The sequence below is a fragment of the Schistocerca serialis genome, chromosome 8 (genome assembly GCF_023864345.2).
Source record: "Schistocerca serialis cubense isolate TAMUIC-IGC-003099 chromosome 8, iqSchSeri2.2, whole genome shotgun sequence".
In the NCBI taxonomy this organism is placed as follows: Eukaryota; Metazoa; Arthropoda; class Insecta; order Orthoptera; family Acrididae; genus Schistocerca; species Schistocerca serialis.
Window position 1 is genome coordinate 187,089,058 of NC_064645.1, and position 20,959 is coordinate 187,110,016.

Sequence of the window (20,959 nt, forward strand, 5' to 3'; positions counted from 1 at the left end):
CTCTCTCCGTCCCTTGGTATTGCGAAGGGTACTGTACTTGTTCGGATATACAAATCGTTAGCATATCTGAGCAGTCGTAAGTATGTAAGAGTAACACCATCACATTTTTTACATAAGGAAAGGTTACATAGTGGATTTCTCATTCATTAATCGCGTTAAAGTATTGTTTGTTTGTAAGAACATAACAAGATAATACAAGATTGCAATTTACCCATGCTGTCGTGGCGTACCTCGACCATTGCACTGGCCAGCAGGTTCTCCATATCCCTCACTCACTGAAAACATCCTTTCATGTGTTGGCGAGACACTAGCACGCCGCCACTAACAAGCCGCTTCGGATAATTAAGTCTGAAAAAATGTTGAAGCATAAGTGAATGACGTACCCGTTTTTATCATCCAAGCTCGGTTCAACTCATGCCCAGCCTGTCTAGAACTGCTGTTGCTGCCAGAGGCGGTAGCACCGAGTACCCTAACGTATTTAGCAGTATTATTATCGCTATAATGTAAACAAAGAGTAAGAAACATTTCGATATTTATGTATCTCCAGAAGCTGCAGTTGTGGCAGGTGAATATACGCAGTCAACAGGGGGCATTCAATAAGTAATGCAACACATTCTTTTCTGGGCGGATTTCAACTGAAAAATTGCGGAATATGTCGTGGGATATCGTGGAATAAGGCCTCTTGAGCCCTATAAGTGGCAGCGTTGTGCTTAATCTTTGAAATAGCGTCTGTAATGCCGGTGCGTTTCAAGCAGAGAACTGCCACTGAGGTTCTTTTGGTGGAAAACCATAGCATCGCAGATATTCACAGGTGCTGGCAGGACGTCGATGGAGACCTGGTAGTGAACAAAAGCACGGTGAGTCGTTAAGCAAGGCGCCGTCTAGCAACATAGCAACAAGGTCGCAGGAACTTGTCCGATTTCCCGCGTGACAGCCGGCCGCACACAGTTTTGACTCCTGCCATGTTGGAACGTTCGGACACTCTCATTCGAGGTGACCGTCGGATCACAATCAAACACCTCGCTGACCAGCTGGACGTCTCTGTTGGTAGTGCTGACAGACTCATACACCAACTGGGATACTCTAAGGTGTGTGCTTGGTTCAAATGGCTCTGAGCACTATGGGACTCAACTTCTAGGGTCATCAGTCCCCTAGAACTTAGAACTACTTAAACCTAACTAACCTGAGGACATCACACACATCCATGCCCGAGGCAGCATTCGAACCTGCGACCGTAGTGGTCGCGAGGTTTCAGAACCGCGCCTAGAACCGCTCGGCCACCCCGACCGGCTAAGGTGTGTGCTGCCTGGGTTCCTCGCTGCCAAACAGGAGTCTATAAAGAGCTTCTGTTTGGCCCAATGAAGAATTCACTGCGGGGAAGTAGTACATGTACGATGCGGAGATTATTGCAGTTCAGTAAGACGTTGGCTCCGACATAGACCAGTAGATTGGTACCAGCGAGAATATGGCACTCCCAGCAAGGTGGCATATGGCAGTTTCATTGATCGGAGTTTATATAAGAAGTAGGGTTTTGTAGCCAAAGGAGTGGGGAATACTATGGTATTGGAATCCTGAATAAAACCAATCTACACTACTGGCCATTAAAATTGCTACACCAGAAGAAATGCAGATGATACAGGGGTATTCACAGGACAACTATATTACAGTAGAACTGACAGGTGATTTCATTTTCACGCTATTTGGGTGCGTAGATCCTGAGAAATCAGTACCCAGAGCAACCACCTCTGGCCGTAATAACGGCCTTGATACGTCTGGGCATTGAGTCAAACAGGGCTTGGATGGCGTGTACAGGTACAGCTGCCCATGCAGCTTCAACACGATACCACAGTTCGTCAAGAGTAGTGACTGGCATATTGTGACGAGCCAGTTGCTCGGCCACCATTGAGCGGACATTTTCAATTGGTGAGAGGTCTGGAGAATGTGCTGGCCAGGGCAGCAGTCGAACGTTTTCTGTATCCAGAAAGTTCCGTACAGGACCTGCAACATGCGGTCGTACATTATCCTGCTGAAATGTAGGGTTTCGCAGGGATCGAACGAATGGTAGAGCCACGGGTCGTAATACATATGAAATGAAACGTCCACTGTTCAAAGTTCAGTCAGTGCCAACAAGAGGTGACCGAGAGGTGTAACCAATGGCACCCCATACCATCACGCCGGGTGATACGCCAGTATGGCGATGACGAATACACCCTTACAATGTGCGTTCACCGCGATGTCTCCAAACACGGATGCGACCATCACGATGATGTAAACAGAACCTGGATTCACCCGAGAAAATGACGTTTTGCCATTCGTGCACCCAGGTTCGTCGTTGAGTGCACCATCGCAGGCGCTCCTGTTTGTGATGCAGCGTCAAGGGTAATCTCAACCATGGCCTCCGAGCTGATAGTCCATGCTGCTGCAAACGTCGTCGAACTGTTCGTGCAGATGGTTGTTGTCCCCATCTGTTGACTCAGTGATCGAGCTGTGGCTGCACGATCCGTTACAGCCATGCGAATAAGATGCCTGTCATCTCGACTGCAAGTGATACGAGGCCGTTGGGATCCAGCACGGCGTTCCGTATTACCCTCCTAAACCCACCGATTCCATATTCTGCTAACAATCATTGGATCTCGACCAACGCGAGCAGCAATGTCGCGATACGATAAACCGCAATCGCGATATGCTCGAATCCGACTTTTATCAAAGTCGGAAACGTGATGGTACGCATTTCTCCTCCTTACAACAACGTTTCACCAGGTAACGCCGGTCAACTGCTGTTTGTGTATGAGAAATCGGTTGGAAACTTTCCTCATGTCAGCACGTTGTAGGTGTCGCCACCGGCGCCAACCTTGTGTGAACACTTTGAAAAGGTAATCATTTGCATATCACAGCATCTTCTTCCTGTCGATTAAATTTCGCGTCTGTAGCACGTCATGTTCGTGGTGTAGCATTTTTAATGGCTAGTAGTGTACTTTCAGAAGGAATGTGTTGCATTGCTTATTGAACGTCCCTCGTACAATACTTGAATGAGTCTCGGCTAATGTGAGACCGCTGGAGCAGGGTGTTTTCCTCCGGTGTAGTGGCCGCACTGGCAGACAGGCAGAGGTGCTCGCGTCGCCCGCAGAGATTCCGCTGCCGGGAGAGGAGACCACACGGCTCGCGCTGGTGTCTGGTGCTTGGTGGCCCCCGGCGCGGGCAGCCACTCAGCTCACGTCGCCGTAATCACCGCAATTATTGGTGAGCCCCGCCATTAGGCGGCATTAGGCGATCACATCGCGGCCGCGCGGCCTACCGGTATTGGGACCGGCAGCCGGCAGCGACCAGCGACCAGCGACTGCCTACGCGACCGACCACTGTGCACGGCCCGGGGCGGTGTCACCCCAGCGAGAAATGCGGCCTCGCCGTTCAAGTGATTACCCCGCCGCTGTCCGGCCTTCCGCTTTGTTTATACAGCGCGCGTTGATATATCACGGATAATCGTGGTGATTTGAACGTTACTGGACTCTTCGCTGAAATACGGTGTTTGATTCAGTGTTTCTGTCCACCGGACGTTCGTTGGAGTCTTGACCCATATCGTTCTGCATCTACATATACAGTCCGCAGCCCTCGTGCCTTGCCTGCTGGAGGCTACTCATAATGTATCATTACTGTTCACTGCCCGTTCTGCTCCCCTTTCCTATTCCCATATCTACCCAGTTCTGTTTTATTCAGTGGCAATAACAAGCACAATTGTCGGTACGTGTCCATTGAACATTGAATTTCATTACATAATATTACCACACAATTCATTACGTGCGGTTTATATGGAAAAAAACAACACATTCCTTGTGTCATTTTGATACGTCCACTCTTCGAAATTTTAGTGAAATTCCTTCTATAAAGCGCAATATCTGTCTTCCAAAATCTCCACTGGAAGCTGTTCAAAGCTTTTTAAAAGTTTTTTTCTTACATTTCATTTTTATTTTTGCTCGTGCATTTTTTGACTGGTTGGATGCGGTCCACCACCCTTGAATATATACGATATGTTCCAATCTTTGTCTTCCCCTATATGTTTTACCCTTTATACCCCTTGTGGTGCCGTGGAAGTAATTCCCTCACGTCTCAACACATATCGTATCATCGCCTCCCTTCTTCTTGCTAGAGTTTTTCATGTTTCTTTGTTCGCAACCCTGCGCACAACCGACTCGTTTCCCAAAAGTCCCCCCAATTTTCAATATCCTTCCATTGCACAACATATCAGACGCTTCGATTCCTTATTTCGTCCTCCAAACGTACATTTTTAGGAATTTCATCCTGAAATTGAGGCCTGTGATAGATGCTAGTAACTTCTTTTGGACAGGAATGCCCTCTTTGCTCACGCTACTCTGCTTTTTATTTCCTCATTGCTCCGTCCGACATGTGTTATTTTGTTTCCCATTTAGCTGATTTCCTTCTCTTTATTTACGTCTTGCTCACATATTTTGATGTTAAGTTTATTTCTAATCTCATTTCTTTTAGTGCACATTACTTTCGTCTTTCTTCGGTTTACTTGCATTCCATATTCCGTGCTCAGAGACTGTCCATTCCATTCTGTATGTCCTGTAATTCTTCCGCGTTTTCACTGAGGAATACGTAAGTATTTGACGATCTTGTCAATGACATCATTTCACCTAGAATCTTAATCCCACTGTGAACCTTCTGCTCTTAAGTAGAATAATTAATCCGTGAAAAGCTGTAAATGTGTTATTGGAATACTCTGAATCTCTCCTGTGAATCCTGTTTGATAAGAACCAGTCACAGAATTTGATAGGTGATCTTTCTACAAGAGTTTGTTAAGCATTTAGCAATAAATAACTTTACCTGCTATAGCACGAACTGAGTGGCAACTAGTACAAACCACATCATGTGGTAAATAATTAGCTAACAAAGCATCGAAGGAGGTTTCTGCGTGGCCTGTATCGGTAAAGTGTATCGTCCACTCTCCCGTGGTTACCGAACTGTTGAGCCTAACGCTCATGCAGAAATGAAAATACATGTGACTTTGTGTGGCGGTTCTAGGCGTTACAGCCTGGAACCGAGCGACCACTGCGGTCGCAGGTTCGAATCCTGTCTCGGGCATGGATGTGTGTGATGTCCTTTATTGCTAAAATAAAATTAAATAGCAAATTGTCCTTTGCAAAGCGGCATTCACAAAATAGATCTTTGTTGATTATGAAGAGAAACACTGATATGAAGGGGGCAAAGTAGTAAAATCGGTGCTTTGCGGGTCACTAGACTTAAAGAACATCGATGTAAAATGCTTATAGGACTCCGAGATGTCATATCGAGTAGGATATTAAATGTAAATTGAGCAGACAATACAACAGACAGTTGGTGAAAGTTTAAAAAGGTACATATTTTTGGAAAATATACCTCAGAAAAATTTCGACTGTGAAGTCAATTTGAGCCACAATTTTCTCCTACATGATGGTGTAGAAGACGAGAGCAATCGAGAAGAATGCAGCTGATATTCGTTTGAGAGAATCAGCTGCATAAATTTAAGTATGGGAAAGGCCCTTGTAGCCGTGTCTCTGCCATAAGGACGATTTGTTGATGAAGTGGACGTGATAGTAAATATTCCGATGATTGTTTCTTGACGGAACTGTATTGAATATTTTCATGTGTTACGGATATATAACTCGATATTATAATACTGGCTTCAACATCTTGTGAAATACGTAACATTGCCAATGACTTATGGGCTACAAAATCATTGACAAACACGAAGAAATCGAGAAATAAGCAAAAAATAAAATTTATCTCTATGTTAGTGACGAAGAGATGAGGAAAACTGAGAAACTGCTGTGATGGATTTTTAGTGAATGTAGCGCTTACGTAGATAGAAAATGTGTTGTTAAGTTGCTTATATAGTAGCCTCGGATAGTATGACCGCACAGAAGAGCAGTATAACGTAAAATGCTTCCTCCGTGCGATGTGGGTATGAGATGGTCGACTGTCGTAATGCACGACCGAGCGACTGTCCTGGAAACAGGCAAGGAGCCTAAATGTCACACGTTATCATTTATTATTCAAACGTACAGTTGCTGGATTACCAATTGCTTTATTTGCAGCTAAGACAAATCGAGATAGACGGCTGAGAAAGCAAATTACTACTAGGATTCGTTTGAGAATAGGCTGTAAATTATTCTACACAATGCGACTTTTTCCTCTGCATGTCCGATTAGATCACACCTTGAGCTATTCTTATTAAGTCATTTTCTGCCTGTAAAGCTACACTAGTTTTTACTGTCCATGTTGCGGTAAAATTATATAGACTTGGCACGATCAGAATTATGAAAGAACGAAGCTGATGGAATGAATAAAGGTTGCAGAAACTCGAAGACACAAACGAGAAACATATTAAAAACTATATATCTCACGGCCACAGCACTTTTATAAGGAATAGAGAAGAAATGTGTAACGCACTGAGAATTTATGGTTAAGGCGACCGCTCACGTAAAGCCCTGGTCCGGCACGGTTTTTCATTGTCATCATTCACTTACACAGCTGATAGTTGACCGTATTCGCAACTGCGAATAGGTTTCACGTGAGGAATTAGTTGTTTAATCTGAAGGTGAAACATTTTTCCGATAGGGATTCGTGGAACTGCTTTATCGTTGAATGGTTCAAATATCTCTGAGCGTTATGGGACTTAACATCTGAGGTCATCAGTCCCCTAGAACTTAGAACTACTGAAACCTAACTAACCTAAGGACATCACACACATCCAAGCCCGAGGCAGGATTCGAACCTGTGACCGTAGCGGTCACGTGGTTCCAGACTGAAGCGCCTAGAACCGCTCGGTCACAGCGGCCGGCCTTTATCGTTGACAAAACGTGTAGCCAAATACGAAGTGACTTCGACGGAAAATGATTATATCTCGTTATAGAGGGAGTTCTAATGAAACTTTCTGTGTTCAATGTTTTTAAATATTCCTATTCAGCCAATCCCACGATCGATCCTCAAGACGTAGAGGACCTGAAAGATGTGGGGAAAATGTGAAATGCAAAAGTAATAGCACTGTTGACGCACTATCACGTGATATTGCTTTTAAATATCAACTGATATAGAACTGCATAGCAGGCATCACTAACCCTTGTCTCCTCCGCCAAAAGGCACCAGCCTAACCTTGTCCCTTACTGAACTAGTTTTGGTTGAACTAAGCTCTGCACACTACACAGAGAATCATGGATACCCTGGGAAAAACTGTATAACACCCTTAAAAATAAAGGAGTTGTAAAACTCTCTGATACACTGCAGCAAAACAGAATCTTCCGTGTAACGCTGGAAGTCAGAAAGAGACTGTTGCAGCTGCAGAAAAGTGGGATCGCCCAAGTTAATGTTCTAAGCTACCTCCCCTCCAATTCAACCTGTATACCAACGACCAATTAACACTATATTACGCGATTCACATCCTGTACGACGACGACATGGCCATCACAGTTCAAGGATAGAGTTTTGAGGAGGGAGAAAAATACACTGCTCTGCAAAACTTAAGGACGAGATCGATAAAGCAACATAACACATTTATTTATTTTATTTAATCGTATGGTGATTTTATACAATATACAGCTGATATAAGGCAAATGATTTTATACTATATACATATGATATTAGACAAGATTAAACCTTAAAGTCCGTGTTTTTCGACCAGTTAATTAAGCTGGGTGTGAGAGCGAACAAGTCATCGGGAATTCCAGGGTATGAATGAAGTGGACAGCGTTGGACTAGATGTTCAATTGTCTGCTCTTCTTGGTTACATTCACACGTAAGAGAACTGATCCATCCCCATTTGTACCTGAAGTACCTACAACAACCATGTCCAGTCCTCGTTCCTCGGTAGGTCAAAACCTTTTGGCTTCTTTGTGGGATCGAGGTGATAGGCTCCTGTTCCAAATGTTTTTGTTCACCATTCATGCTTCCAGCTTTCGTTTAGAGCAAAATCAGCCGCGATGAGTTGTCCTGCAGTAACACTTGCTGGTCTTCTTGATCGCAATCGTTGCTGTGGCGGATGACAGAATTCCTGGTGCAGTGGTAGAGAGGGTGATGCAGAGATTTTCTTGGCCTCCCTTAGTATAGCTTGTTTCCGCCTTAAGTGAGGTGGAGGGATGTGACTCAGTACAGGTAACCATTGGCATGGGGTTGACTTGATGGAACCAGTAATTAAGCGCATTGTGTAGCTAAGTTTTGTGTCTACCTTCTTCACATGTACACTTTCCAACCAGACAGGTGCACAGTACTCGGCAGCAGAGTACACAAGACTGATGCCAGTTAAACGAAGACAGTCAGCAGGGGTTCCCCAGGTGGTACCACTGAGCTTATGTAGTATGTTGTTCCTTGCAGCAACTTTATGAGAAAGCTTGGTGATGTGCTCTTTGTAGTTACTCGGTTCAAATGCATGAAATTGCTGGAGCATGTTGGCAAAGGTGTCGCAGTCGTGCATAGAAAACTGGATGTCGCTCATGGCGTGAGATCAGCGTGGCTATAGCGTCAAATGGGACTTGCCCCACAACGCGACGCAGTTATGGGGTATGTTTTTCTTGGATGAGAGCAAATTCAATACGAGTACAGGTTTTGGACGTATTTTCTTGTTGCGGGAGAGGGGAACACGTGATTCACCCAGAAACGTTGTCGGACATGACCGTTTTGGTGGTCCAGGTGTTATGATACGGGAAGGCGTAATGTTGCATGATTGTATAGACCTCCAAATATTTTAACCTGGTACAGTCAACAGTCACGTTACTGTGACAATGTACTGTTTCCCTATGTGCCTCTTTTCAGGCACGAATTCAACACTAATTTTATTCTCATGGATGACAATGTGCAACCGCATCGAACAGTGGCGATGGTGGAGCTCTTGTAACGAAAGGATATTCGGCGAATGGACTAGCCCGCCCGTTCCCCCGACTTCAACCCCATCGAGCACGACTGAGATTAGATGGGGAAGCGTATTGCAGAAGGTCTAGACGCAACCAACATCTGCGCTGGTGGGCGAATGCAGAATGTTCACACGAAAACAACAACCATCCAGCAGTTATGAATGGCACTGGTGGAGGGAATGAAGACCCTATCACAACAACTCGTTACTAACTTTATGGCCAGAATGGGAGCCCATAACAGAGCCTGCATTTCCTTCAGTGGTGATTACACACCCTATTAAGCACGATGTCCCACCTTTTGTAATGCCCAGAGGAACATATTCAAATGTGTGTGAAATCCTATGGCTCTTAACAGCTAAAGTTAACAGTCCTTAAGCTTATACACTACCTAACCTTAATTATCCTAAGGACAAACACACACACCCATGCCTGAGGGAGGACTCGAACCTTCGCCGGGACCAGCCACACAGTCCATGATTGTAGCGCCCTAGACCGCTCGGCTAATCCCGCGCGTCCCCAGAGGAACATCATGACTGCTGTGACTACAGTGTAATTATTGTCGTTTCTGTTCGTCTCATTGCGCATTTCTTTGAATTAGCTTCTCTAATATACTGTATCAGATCTTTCTACGCATGATCCAAGTTTCAGCGAGCTGTGTTACTTGGCAGTGGGACACCATGCGAAAGTCGCTTTCGTCCTTAAATGTTGCACAGAAACTCCTGATACGCGCTCTAAATGCCCAGTCAGAAAATTACCAAGATAATTTCTTTAAACGAAAGCCCTCAAAAACGCAACTCATTGCCTTCCATCTGCACCCAAAACAAGCAAACTGAAAGGCAGTGCAACGTGAAACGGCTTCAAACTGGATGACGTAGATAAATCAACTTTCTGGGTGTAAAGTAGTAGAGTTGTTGTTATCACTCAACCCTCGTATAGCGTTCATTTGAATCACAAGGCGTTGGAGTTGCAATTGTCACACATTTTGCGTATTTTGGATCAACAAGCAGAGGGAAATGGGTTATCACGTACGTAAATGCTACAATTTTTTATTTATTTATTTTTTTTTTTTTTGAAAGCAGGTTGGTTGTACTCGGGATTCCAATACACTATACTATTCCCCACTCTTTCGGCTAAATAACTCTGTTTTTTAACATAATATACGTTCAGTCCTACGGCCTTACGGAATATTACTCAGAGCGCCGATATGTCCGTGTGGTAGAGCTCTGCTGGTCGACGTCGGAACTAACGTGTTGCTGCATCAATAACCTACTTATCATGCATATCCTGCTTCCCTTGGAGTGCATCCTTCATTGGGCCAAACATATGGAAGTCAGAAGGTATGATGTTCGGGCTGTAGGGTGGATGAGGAAGAACAGTCCAATGAAGTTTTGTCATCTCCTTTAGGACGGGCAGACTTATGTGAAGCCTTGCGTTGTCATGGAGAGGAAGAAGTTCGTTTACATTTTCGTAGCGACGAAAATGCTGAAGTAATTTCTTCAGTTTCCTGAGGGTAAAACAATACTATTTGCACCATGGTGGAGACCATGAAACAGAATAAATCTTTCAGAGTCCCACAAGGTCTTCGCCATAACGTTATCGGCTGAATGTGCCGCTCTCAACACTTCCTTCGGAGGAGAGGAGCGCGGGATTAACCGAGCGGTCTAGGGCGCTGCAGTCATAGACTGTGCGGCTGGTCCCGGCGGAGGTTCGAGTCCTCCCTTGGGCATGGGTGTGTGTATATTTGTCCTTAGGATATTTTAGGTTAAGTAGTGTGTAAGCTTAGGGACTGATGGCCGTAGCAGTTAAGTCTCATAAGATCTCACACACATTTGAACATTTGGAGGAGAGGTAGTGTCGCGCCACTCCATAGATTGCCGTTTTGTTTCCGGTTCGAACTGATGAACTCATGTTTCATCGCCAGATACGACGTTCGACGAAGTTGTTACGATGAAGATCACAATGCACAAGCAATCCCGCACAGATGGTCCTTCATTGCTCTTTATGGTATGTTGTTACGTGGCGAGGAACCCAGCGCACACATACTTTTGAGTGGCCGAACTGGTGGACGAATGTGTTAGGACTGCCCACAGAGACGTGCAGTTATGCGGCGAGGTGTTCGATTGTGATCCATCATATCCGCACATTCCAACATTACAGGAGTCAAAGCTGCTTGCAGCTTTCCCATACGCTGGGAATCGGGCAGGTTTCCGCGACCTTGCGATGATGACAGACGCTTCGCCCAACCACTCACCGTGCTTTTGTTCGTGTCCACGTCTCCGTAGATATTCTGCAAGCGCCTCTGGATATGTGCGATGCTATTTGCTTGGAACACACCTCCGTTTAGAGGCATCACTTGAAGGCCATGTACAGCGCCTCCACCTACCGGATCTTCATGGAACTAGAGCGGCTGAAGCGGGAATATTTCACCATATTCCACAACAAATTCCGCATTTTTTTCCACCGGAACTGGTCGAGAAAAAAATTTATTGCATTACCTATTGAACGCCCCTAGTAAATAGCGCAGAGCCATGCCGTTGTATACCACAGCTACAGTTACTCTAATACGAATATGATATGCAGGCTGCAGGATAGCATTAGTGAGTGTATATTTCGCAAGCGCGCTATTACGATCTGGATAAGGGCGGGCAGACGATTGCTCTCCAAACAGAGCGCACAGTAGCAGGGCGGCGCGTGGGAGGCAGACGAGCGTTTAATGAGGCGCCCGTCCAAGTTCTGGCTAGGCGCGCCCATCCATCTCCAATAGTCGGCGGGCGCCTGACGTCACCGGAGGCTGCAGCCTAGGGGGGGGGGGGGGACATCCATCATGCGCGCGCCCACGACCTGCGCTGCCCCCATTCGTCTTGCGACACGGTCGCCCTGACCGATACCGAGCATTAGCGGCAGGGAACCACAGCGACGAATTTCATAGGTTCGTTGGGTGCATGCACGTCCAAAGGAACAATGCATCGTAATTCGGAATAGCACTGGTATCGCAATGTCGTGTTTATCCGCCGACACCGTGCAAATGACTATCAAGTAAAATGTCTCACCTGTACAGGAACATACATAACGGGTGCACGAGTAAAGGTAAGTACATGCTTGACGGCATATGGAAGTTTGGGTCTGGCCGTGAGTTGTGGACAGATTGCGTAATCGTAAGGTGACCGCTCGCGGTAAGTGGGAAATCTGGGTTCGAGTCGCAGTCCAGCACAAATTTTCATTGTCGTCTTTCCATACAGCTGATGGTTGTCCATATTCGCAACTGTGAATACATTTTATGTATAGAAAAGCCTATGTCCACAAATCAGCACGGATTTAGGAATCATTGCTCGTGAGAAAATACGCTTGCCATTTCCTCATACACGTATCATGCGAACCGTGAGAGATGGTTTCAAGAATAAGGAATAGAAATAATTCAAAAGCCAAGATCGCTTGAGTACTGTTTACTGGATGACCGTATTTCATAGTATGTATAGTATGGTTCAAATGGCTCTGAGCACTATGGGACTTAACTGCTGTGGTCATCAGTCCCCTAGAACTTAGAACTACTTAAACCTAACTAACCTAAGGACATCACACACACCCATGCCAGAGGCAGGATTCGAACCTGAGACCGTAGCGGACGCGCGGTTCCAGACTGTAGCGCCTAGAACCGCTCGGCCACTCAGGCCGGCATGTATAGTTTGCATAGCATGTATAGTATGTACAGTAAGTGTATGCGACAGTGTTCTTTGCGTGGGTATTTGATTAGCAGTAATACTACCGCTACGGTCGCAGGTTCGAATCCTGCCTCCGGCATGGATGTGTGTGATGTCCTTAGGTTAGTTAGGTTCAAGTAGTTATAAGTTCTAGGAGATGGATGACCTCAGAAGTTAAATCCCATAGTGCTCAGAGCCATTTGAGTCATTTTCTTGCGAGCCACTACAATCGCAGCAGGTAAACCGGCCCGTGATAGGGCAGTGTGATGCCGACCGTTGTTAGTCGAGCAGCGGTCACGTACCAAAGAGTTTTATCTTGTGACTTAGGTTTTACATATCTTATGGAAAAGAATGACCATAAGAGCAGTTGTTTTTTATTTTTGTAACAATGATTTTATACCAGCTGGTCTGCCTCATGTATCGTTATATCCAAATGGTTTATTAACGTTAAGCTACACTCAGGTATGTGGTGCTGTAATAATAGTAATGTATATTGTGTAACTCATGTGAGTCCTCCCTCAAACCTGTCATGTTATATCTTCACAGATCCGATGATGGCACCGTTAGTGTGTTGAAACCGGTTATCCAATAAACAGTTTTTAAGTGATCTTGCCTTTTGAATTATTTCTACAACAGAGTGATCGCCCCACTACACAATATGTCTTCACTGCAAAATAAGGAATAGGTTCCCATACACGGACGTGACTCGGAAACATCTCCAGTAACATGACGAGTACTTTCTCGTCGACGGCCGGTGTTCGTCAAAGACAAAGGTATCGTCAGCAGTGCACCAGGGAAGTGTGACAGGACCACTCTTATTCTCTGCACACAAAACTGACCTTAGAGATATGATGAGCAGCGATCTACGATTGTTTGCTGATGACGCTTAGTACCTAGTGAGTCCCAGTTCCGTTAGGACTGTGGCTATGAAAAATGAAAGTCGTGTATTATCTTCACAAAATCACTGTAATTATTCAAAACAGCCTCTCCCTGAATCCATACACAGCTGGCTCAAATGGCTCTGAGCACTATAGGACTCAACTTCTGAGGTCATTCAGTCCCCTAGAACTTATAACTACCTAAACCTAACTAACCTAAGGACATCACAGACATCCATGCCCGAGGCAGGATTCGAACCTGCGACCGTAGCGGCCTCGCGGTTCCAGACTGTAGCGCCTAGAACCGCACGGCCACTCCGGCCGGCCATACTCAGCTGAAATAGCTTTAAAAGCGTTTTGAAACAGTCACTGCAGTCCTTTTTTGCAATTGCATTTAGTCCTGCAGCGCAGTTTTCTTGGATATCGTTAACTGCGTCGTTAACGTTTGCTTCCACTGACCAATTTGGGGATCAACCAGAAGTCGGCTGGGGCCAAATTCCCCGAACAGGGCCGATGATCCAGGATTGTGATCCGTTTGCTGGCTGAAAACTCTCGCACGATCTTCACTTTGTGGGCTGAAGCGATGTTATGGAGAGCGACCAGGATATTGACTATGAGTATTCAGATCGGATTCGACCAATTCTCGACCAAAACGCAAAAAGCTCAACAGAAAACTGGAGGCTGCCTCGCTCTTCCACCACCATTTTGCGACGAGTTTCAGATACAAGCTCTTACACTCGCTCAGGAGGCCTGCTTCAGCGATCTTCTACACGGCTGTTGATGGAACTTGAAGGATCGTAATGCCTCAGTGGCCACGAGATAGCACTGCATTTTAGAATTTCACATAAGAAGTCCTAGAGGAACTGGCACGCACTATCTACAAAGGAAAGAGTTACCGTTGAGCGACTGTTGAAGGATAGAGGATGGCTTAGACAGTATTTCTATTTGTTGTAATGAATGGCAGCTTGCCCTAAATGTAAACATGTGCAAGTTAATGCAGATGAGTAGGAAAAACAATCCTTTAACGTTCGAATACACCATTTGTGTTCAGCTGCTTGACACAGTCAAGCCGAATAAATATTAAGACATATCACTGCAAACCGATATGAAATGGAACAAGCACTTAAGATCGGTAGTAGCGAAGGTGAGTGGTGGACTTCATTTTATTTCGAGAATTTTAGAGTATTGTAACTTATTTACAAAGCAGACTGCGAATAGAATTCTTACGTAGACGTTCTTGAGTATTGCTCTAGTGTTTGGGATCTCCGCCAGACCAGTTTGAGGGAAGACGTCGAAGCAATTCAGAGGCGTGCAGCTACATTAATTATCAGTAGGTGCGATCAGCACGCGAGTGTTACGAAGATGATTCGTGATCTAGAATTGGAGTTCTTGGAGGGACAATGATGAGAAAATTTAGAGAACCTGTATCTGAAAAAGAGAGCAGAACAATTCTGTTGCCTCCGACGCACATTGAGCTTGAGGACCGCGAAGACAAGGAAAGTACAATTAGGGCTCGTACAAAGATATTCGGCGTTTTTCCCTCGTTCTGTTTGTAAGTGAGACAGAAAAGGGAATGACTAGCAGTGGTAGAAGGTACCCTCCGCCACCTGCTCGTGATTTCCTTTTTCTTCTCCGTCCCGGGAGCGTATACATCAGTTCGAAAACACATTTTCTGCTGAAGTTTGCTGTTCCTTGTGTGCATTGCCATCAACATCGCACCAATTCCTGCGTCGAAGTGCTTAGTTTGGGATCTATTACCATCTGTTTAACATTGGAATTGAAATATGGTAAACCCGGTATAAGCTGGATCTGTTGGTGAAATCTGCCTTCTGTAGCTTGATTCTTTGGTAGACTGCGCTGTGGAACCTCTGAAAATACTCGTGATCTGGTTTCTGTGCCACCGTTAAGCAGCAAGGGGTACTCACCGGTGTGGAGGAAGAGGTGGTTCTTCAGGTTGGTATGCTTGCTGAAGCCCCGGTTGCAGATGTGGCACTTGAAGGGCCACGAGCCGTTGTGGACGTACATGTGCGACTTGAGGTCCCCGGGCGTGGGGAATGACTTCGAGCACAGACCGCACTTGTGGGGCTTCTCCTGTGGAATCAGAAAGACACAGTGATAAGTGGGCAAGTCCTATTCAGAGGCGAAGCTTGGCTTAAGGGCTCAAGGGACAATAAATAAAATAGTGTGCTTTTCGTGATCTAATATTTAACGCAGTACAGCTCTGAGACCCTGGATTTGACTCGAGGTGACTACCTCAGACATCTCGGAGGTACCATGACCATGACGCTAAATGACAATCAACTTGAAATACTGTACAGTGATACAACTGAAGGAGCGACAAATCGAAAACATTTTTTTGTAAATTAATTGCATGTTTTATGGATGCAAACTTAAAACGTTTACAAACAAACACGTGTAGGTGATGATAAAAGTCAGACTCTGATACACAAAAAATTAAAACAATTACTTACAATTGATCAAAAATGTGCAGCAGCTAAGTAAAGTATCTGGGGTTGAATGTTGATGAGAATCTTTCCACAAAATCATTGAAATTTGTGGCAGTGAGGTCTGTTGTATGAATAGAACGCCAACGATGAGCCTAAATAAGTCGCATCTACCTCTAGAAATCATTATAAAGACGTACCTGCCTCTATACTAGAGAGTGGAATCACTAGCCCAGAAAATGTTTCATGCGCCTTAAGGTAGGCAACCCATCTTGCATCACCCACTCCCAGGCAGATAAAAAAATTGGCGTTGTTGGCCGGGAGGCCCCATCCGGGGAAGTTCGGCCGCCGAGTGCAAGTCTTTTTTCAGTCGACGCCACATTGGGCTGGTGGTGAGAATGAAATGATGATGAGGACAACACAATACCCAGTCCACATGCGGAGAAAATCTCCAACCCGGCCAGGAATCGAACCCGGGCCCACCGCAGGGTAGGCAAGCGCGTTAGCACTCAGCTAAGCAGGCGGACTCCCAGGCACATGATCTCAGCTGTGTTGCCTTCCTTAGTGTTCAAGAAATATTTTATGGGTCAGTTTTATTTTGAACAGCAAGTGAGAGGTTGCATAGGACAAGGCGAGCTATATATGAAATAGCTCTACACACACTGCAGGAGAACGTATTACTGAAGTTTGCACAGGCTTACAAGACCAATCTGTGGAAGCAAAATATTTTTCACGATATATTCAGATGCGTTACCATGCAGCCTACGAGAAAATTGAGGTAGGGGATGGAACAGTGGAAAAAAATCACACGAGACGAATCAGAGTGGCACGAGTTAAAAAAAAAAGAAGCCGAGAAAGTATCCACGGTAGAAAACTGGCCTCAAAGAAGGGCAATTTAGCAACACCGTGTAAAGATATGTACGACAAATATTCTGTGTCTATGTAAATCGTATGTAATTCCTGGGCACCCTACCCAAAAAATGTAGTATTCAGAAACTATTTCGTCCAACTTGTTTTAAGCAAGTTGACACTAGAACGCAGACATGAAAATAATCCAATGAATTCGTTAATGTGAACGGACGTGAGTTTTATAAGCAAACAAGGCGTTACATATAGAAGAGTTGTATAAGCTATTTTTAAAGTTCGTTCACTTCGATGAGTATTAATGTGGCATTTTTGTTGGTAATCTGTATTTAATCGTATGTGGTTGTAATTTTAGATGGTTGAAGCGAGGGAGGGGACATCCTTATTCATAATAATAACATAAAAATTTATTACTTGCTTTTGCTACTGTCATATGATTTCCGGTTAGGTACCAAAGAAATCTACCCTAAAATACGGCACCAAAGTAATATACGTTAAGAATACTAAATTCGTAGATAAATGTCAGTCTTTTCAGATACAATAACTATTGTGTACTTATTGCCAAGTTTAATTCTTGGGGTACGATACGTTTTCAGACTCACAGAATCAGTTATATCAAAACTGACATATTTTAAATCTGGCCACTCTTAGAAAAATTTCTGCAGGCGTCCATGACCGCATATCCTTTGTATAAAATTTGTTGTAAGACTCCAGAAATTTGAAATTAGAAAACAAAAAGAAATTACAACTAGACCCGCAGTCGAAATCACGAATCCGAGTATTTTAATGCAAAATTACACATTTGCATGTGAAGATACGTGTCGTGCATTGCCAAACTGCCCTTTTTAACGTTCATTGCCGGCCGGAGTGGCCGAGCGGTTCTAGGCGCTACAGTCTGGAACTGCGCGACCGCTACGGTCGCAGGTTCGAATCCTGCATCGGGCATGGATCTGTGTGGTGTCCTTAGGTTAGTTAGGTTTAAGTAGTTCTAAGTTCTAGGGGACTGATGACCTCAGAAGTTAAGTCCCATAGTGCTCAGAGCCATTTGAACCATTTAACGTTCATTTTCTACCGAAAATATGCACGTGACGAAATTTCTACCGAAAATATGCACAGGATGAAATGCGAGAGACGCGCGGGATTAGCCGAGCGGTCAGGGACGCTGCAGTCATGGACTGTGCGGCTGGTCCCGGCGGAGGTTCGAGTCGTCCCTCGGGCATGGGTGTGTGTATATATTCTTAGGATAATTTAGCGTAATTAGTGTGTAAGCTTACGGACTGATGACCTTAGCAGTTAAGTCCCATATAATTTGAGACACATTTAAACATTTGAAATGCGAGAAATTGCACTGCGATGTCCGAGAGCTTCAATTTCGGTTCATCTTGGATAATGTTACATTAGTAATTAATGGGTCAGCTGATAATTATTATTTCCTTGAAAATAGTTACCGAATAATATTATTACTTGTTATTATAAACGATAAAAAGCTACGACTTGCTCTATTTCTTAGGTGGAAGAATGCACCAACACTAAATAAATAAATATATGGAAGCATTTCAGATAGGAAAAAACGGCATGTACATCCAGGTAGCCAAACAACTAAGGCGAAGTCGAATAGGTTCATGATGGGACGACATCTAAGCTTGAGCTGGAGTACAGCATGAAGGCGACGCGGTCGTGCAGATGGACAAGTACCCTTGTACGTTGGGGGCAGCGACTAATGCTAACAGGTGTGGCTGCCTCGCGCTCCAGAGACGCGGACATGCACCCTGCCGCATGCAGATGAGGCAGCTAGCAGCCAGCTGCTGGTTGCGCCTCCGCGGACGCCGTGCTACACGGAGACAGTCGGACACGGCCATCGCTCTCCTCCGGGACGGACACCGTGCCATCTTCTTCAGCCTGCACTGCTCGGCCTACACACGCCGGCGTTGCCTCTTTATCTGCTCAGCGCTGATCTCTCTCTGACGACAAATGAACGCGCTCGTTTACACACCAGCGTGAACCAAAATCTCTCACACGGCGGCACACGTATAACTTTTGACGCTTTATGGTAGCTACTTTGTCCTACCTGACGACGATGGCTGTGCGCACTTACAATGAACAAGCGAATAACTTGAAGCTGGTAATGAACTAATTTTTTTATTCCGGCAATGTAATTTCCGTCTGCCTCGGTTCTAACCAATGTTTTGGAAAGGTTTCGCTTGGTTCTAAGGTAAATGCCGTCCGGGAAATCCGCTTCCAAATATTTAACCTCTGTCCCACTACCCGCACGCCTGTTATTTGAAAAGTCCCTGATTCTACAATGGCTCAGAACTCGATCAGCACGTCTACATCTGCTGTTGGGAAACTTGTTTTTGCTGAAAGTAACATGGGTAGATTTCAGTATTTAAATATCCTGAAGGAAAATGTGGAAAATGGTGCTAATAGGTTGGGCTTAGGCACAGATAATTATTTTCAACAAGACAATGACCATAAGCCTACAGCGAAAGTTGTTCGTCTGTGCTTGTTGTGACATACTCCCCATACTTTCAAGTTTCGCACACAGAGCTCAGACCTTAATTCAGTGGTATATCTTTTGAATACGCTTGGAAGAATGATCAGAACACAAGAAATTCGTAAAAAGACTGCTGTGAAATAACGTCTACAGCAACAATTGCGAAATAGAGGGAGGCGGCAAATAAAAGTGGCCCGGGCGAGTGGAAGTGATGGGACGTGATTGCATGCATACAGTCACACCCCGTGACGCGCACCCACTTATCACTGCCAGTGGAGCAGGTCAAAGGGGACGATGGTACTCACAGTGGAGCAGCTGATGTTCGTTGTGGAAAGTTACACGACAACAAAGGCGTGGACACCGTGTGGTCCGTTGTTTCCTGAAAAGTTTAATGGTGTCAAACTGCCAGCAAACAGTGCCATGAAAATGGAGTCAGATAGGATCTGTTTTGAACAACAAGAAACATTTCGAAACGTGCCCGCACACCAGAAAATGTGGCTGTGCTTCACCAGAAAATGGATCACAGTCCTTCCAAATCAACCCAACACCTATCGCAAGAGACCGGCATATCGCGTCGACTTTGTGGAAGAATACTTCACCTTGACCTGTACATACATCCCTGCCTAGTGTCTGTTGCTCATGCACTAAAAGCAGCAGACAGTCCCCATCACCTCCAGTTTTGTTAGTTCACTGAGATAACAGTGAAAGACTTGAACTTGGGTCTGTTCTTTATGTCTGCTAAAGCCTGTTTTCATCTGAGTAGTTATGTCAGCTCACAGAATCAGAGGTTCTGGGCACTGGAGAATCCGCATAACTTCCACGAAACACCATCGCATGATCAGAGGGTTGGGGTTTGATGTGCAGTGTCTACATATAGCATTATTGGTCTCATCTCCTGTGGCAGCATTAACGGAGGACGAAATCACTTACAGTTACTCCCAACAGGATGGAGCTATCGCCCACACAGCCGGCCGAACCTTGGAGCACATTTACACAATCTTCACGTCTGACAGAGTTGTTAACAGGGATTAGTCTGGTCGTGGCGCTAGCTGGCCAGCAAGGTCACCTTAAGTGGCAGAGCGCAATTACTTTGTACGGAGAGCCGTCAAGCCTAAGGTCTATTGCAGATATCCTCATAATCTTCAAGACATGCAGCAGAATATTACGGTTGGGACAGCAGCAATTCCACCACTCCACGTTCGATCTGCCTTCAGCAGCTTGCCGACCAGAGCCATAAAGTGCCAAGAGATGAATAGTGGTCACTTTAAACATCCACTGTAGTTAAGATAGTACTGTATTTCCTTTCCTCTGCTGTGTTTCTTTGTACACTAGAAGTCTGTCCTCCACGTCACTTTTAACTGCCCTACCCAGTATTACCTCAGAGACTACCAATAAACTGGTTCATTGCATGCAAAAAAGATTTACAAAAGTGATACATTGATGAAGTAACTGTTAACATTTTCATTACATTTAAGTGCATTTCAAGTTTCTTTGTGTGTATGAATACTTTTTCCCCACTGTGTAAAGCCAACTGGGCAGAATTTTTATTTACTTTTTGTGGAAAACTAGCTTAGTTAATCCTTTTATATGCACGGATTGGGAAAGGAAACCCAGAAGACTGTTAGTTTGCCAAATAACGGCTCTGGTTGCGATATTTAGTTCTAATAAATACAGTTATCCT

At 44.9% G+C, this 20,959-nt stretch overlaps 1 protein-coding gene across 1 annotated transcript in view; it reads right to left on the reverse strand.

Moving 5' to 3' along the window:
* Positions 1-20,959, reverse strand: part of LOC126416244 (zinc finger and SCAN domain-containing protein 22-like) — a 768,818-nt gene that overhangs the window by 161,332 nt on the left and 586,527 nt on the right. Inside the window, exon 6 of the mRNA XM_050083860.1 lies at positions 15,402-15,567. Within this exon, the coding sequence (XP_049939817.1) occupies positions 15,402-15,567 (166 nt within the window). The remainder of the gene's footprint in view (positions 1-15,401; positions 15,568-20,959) is intronic.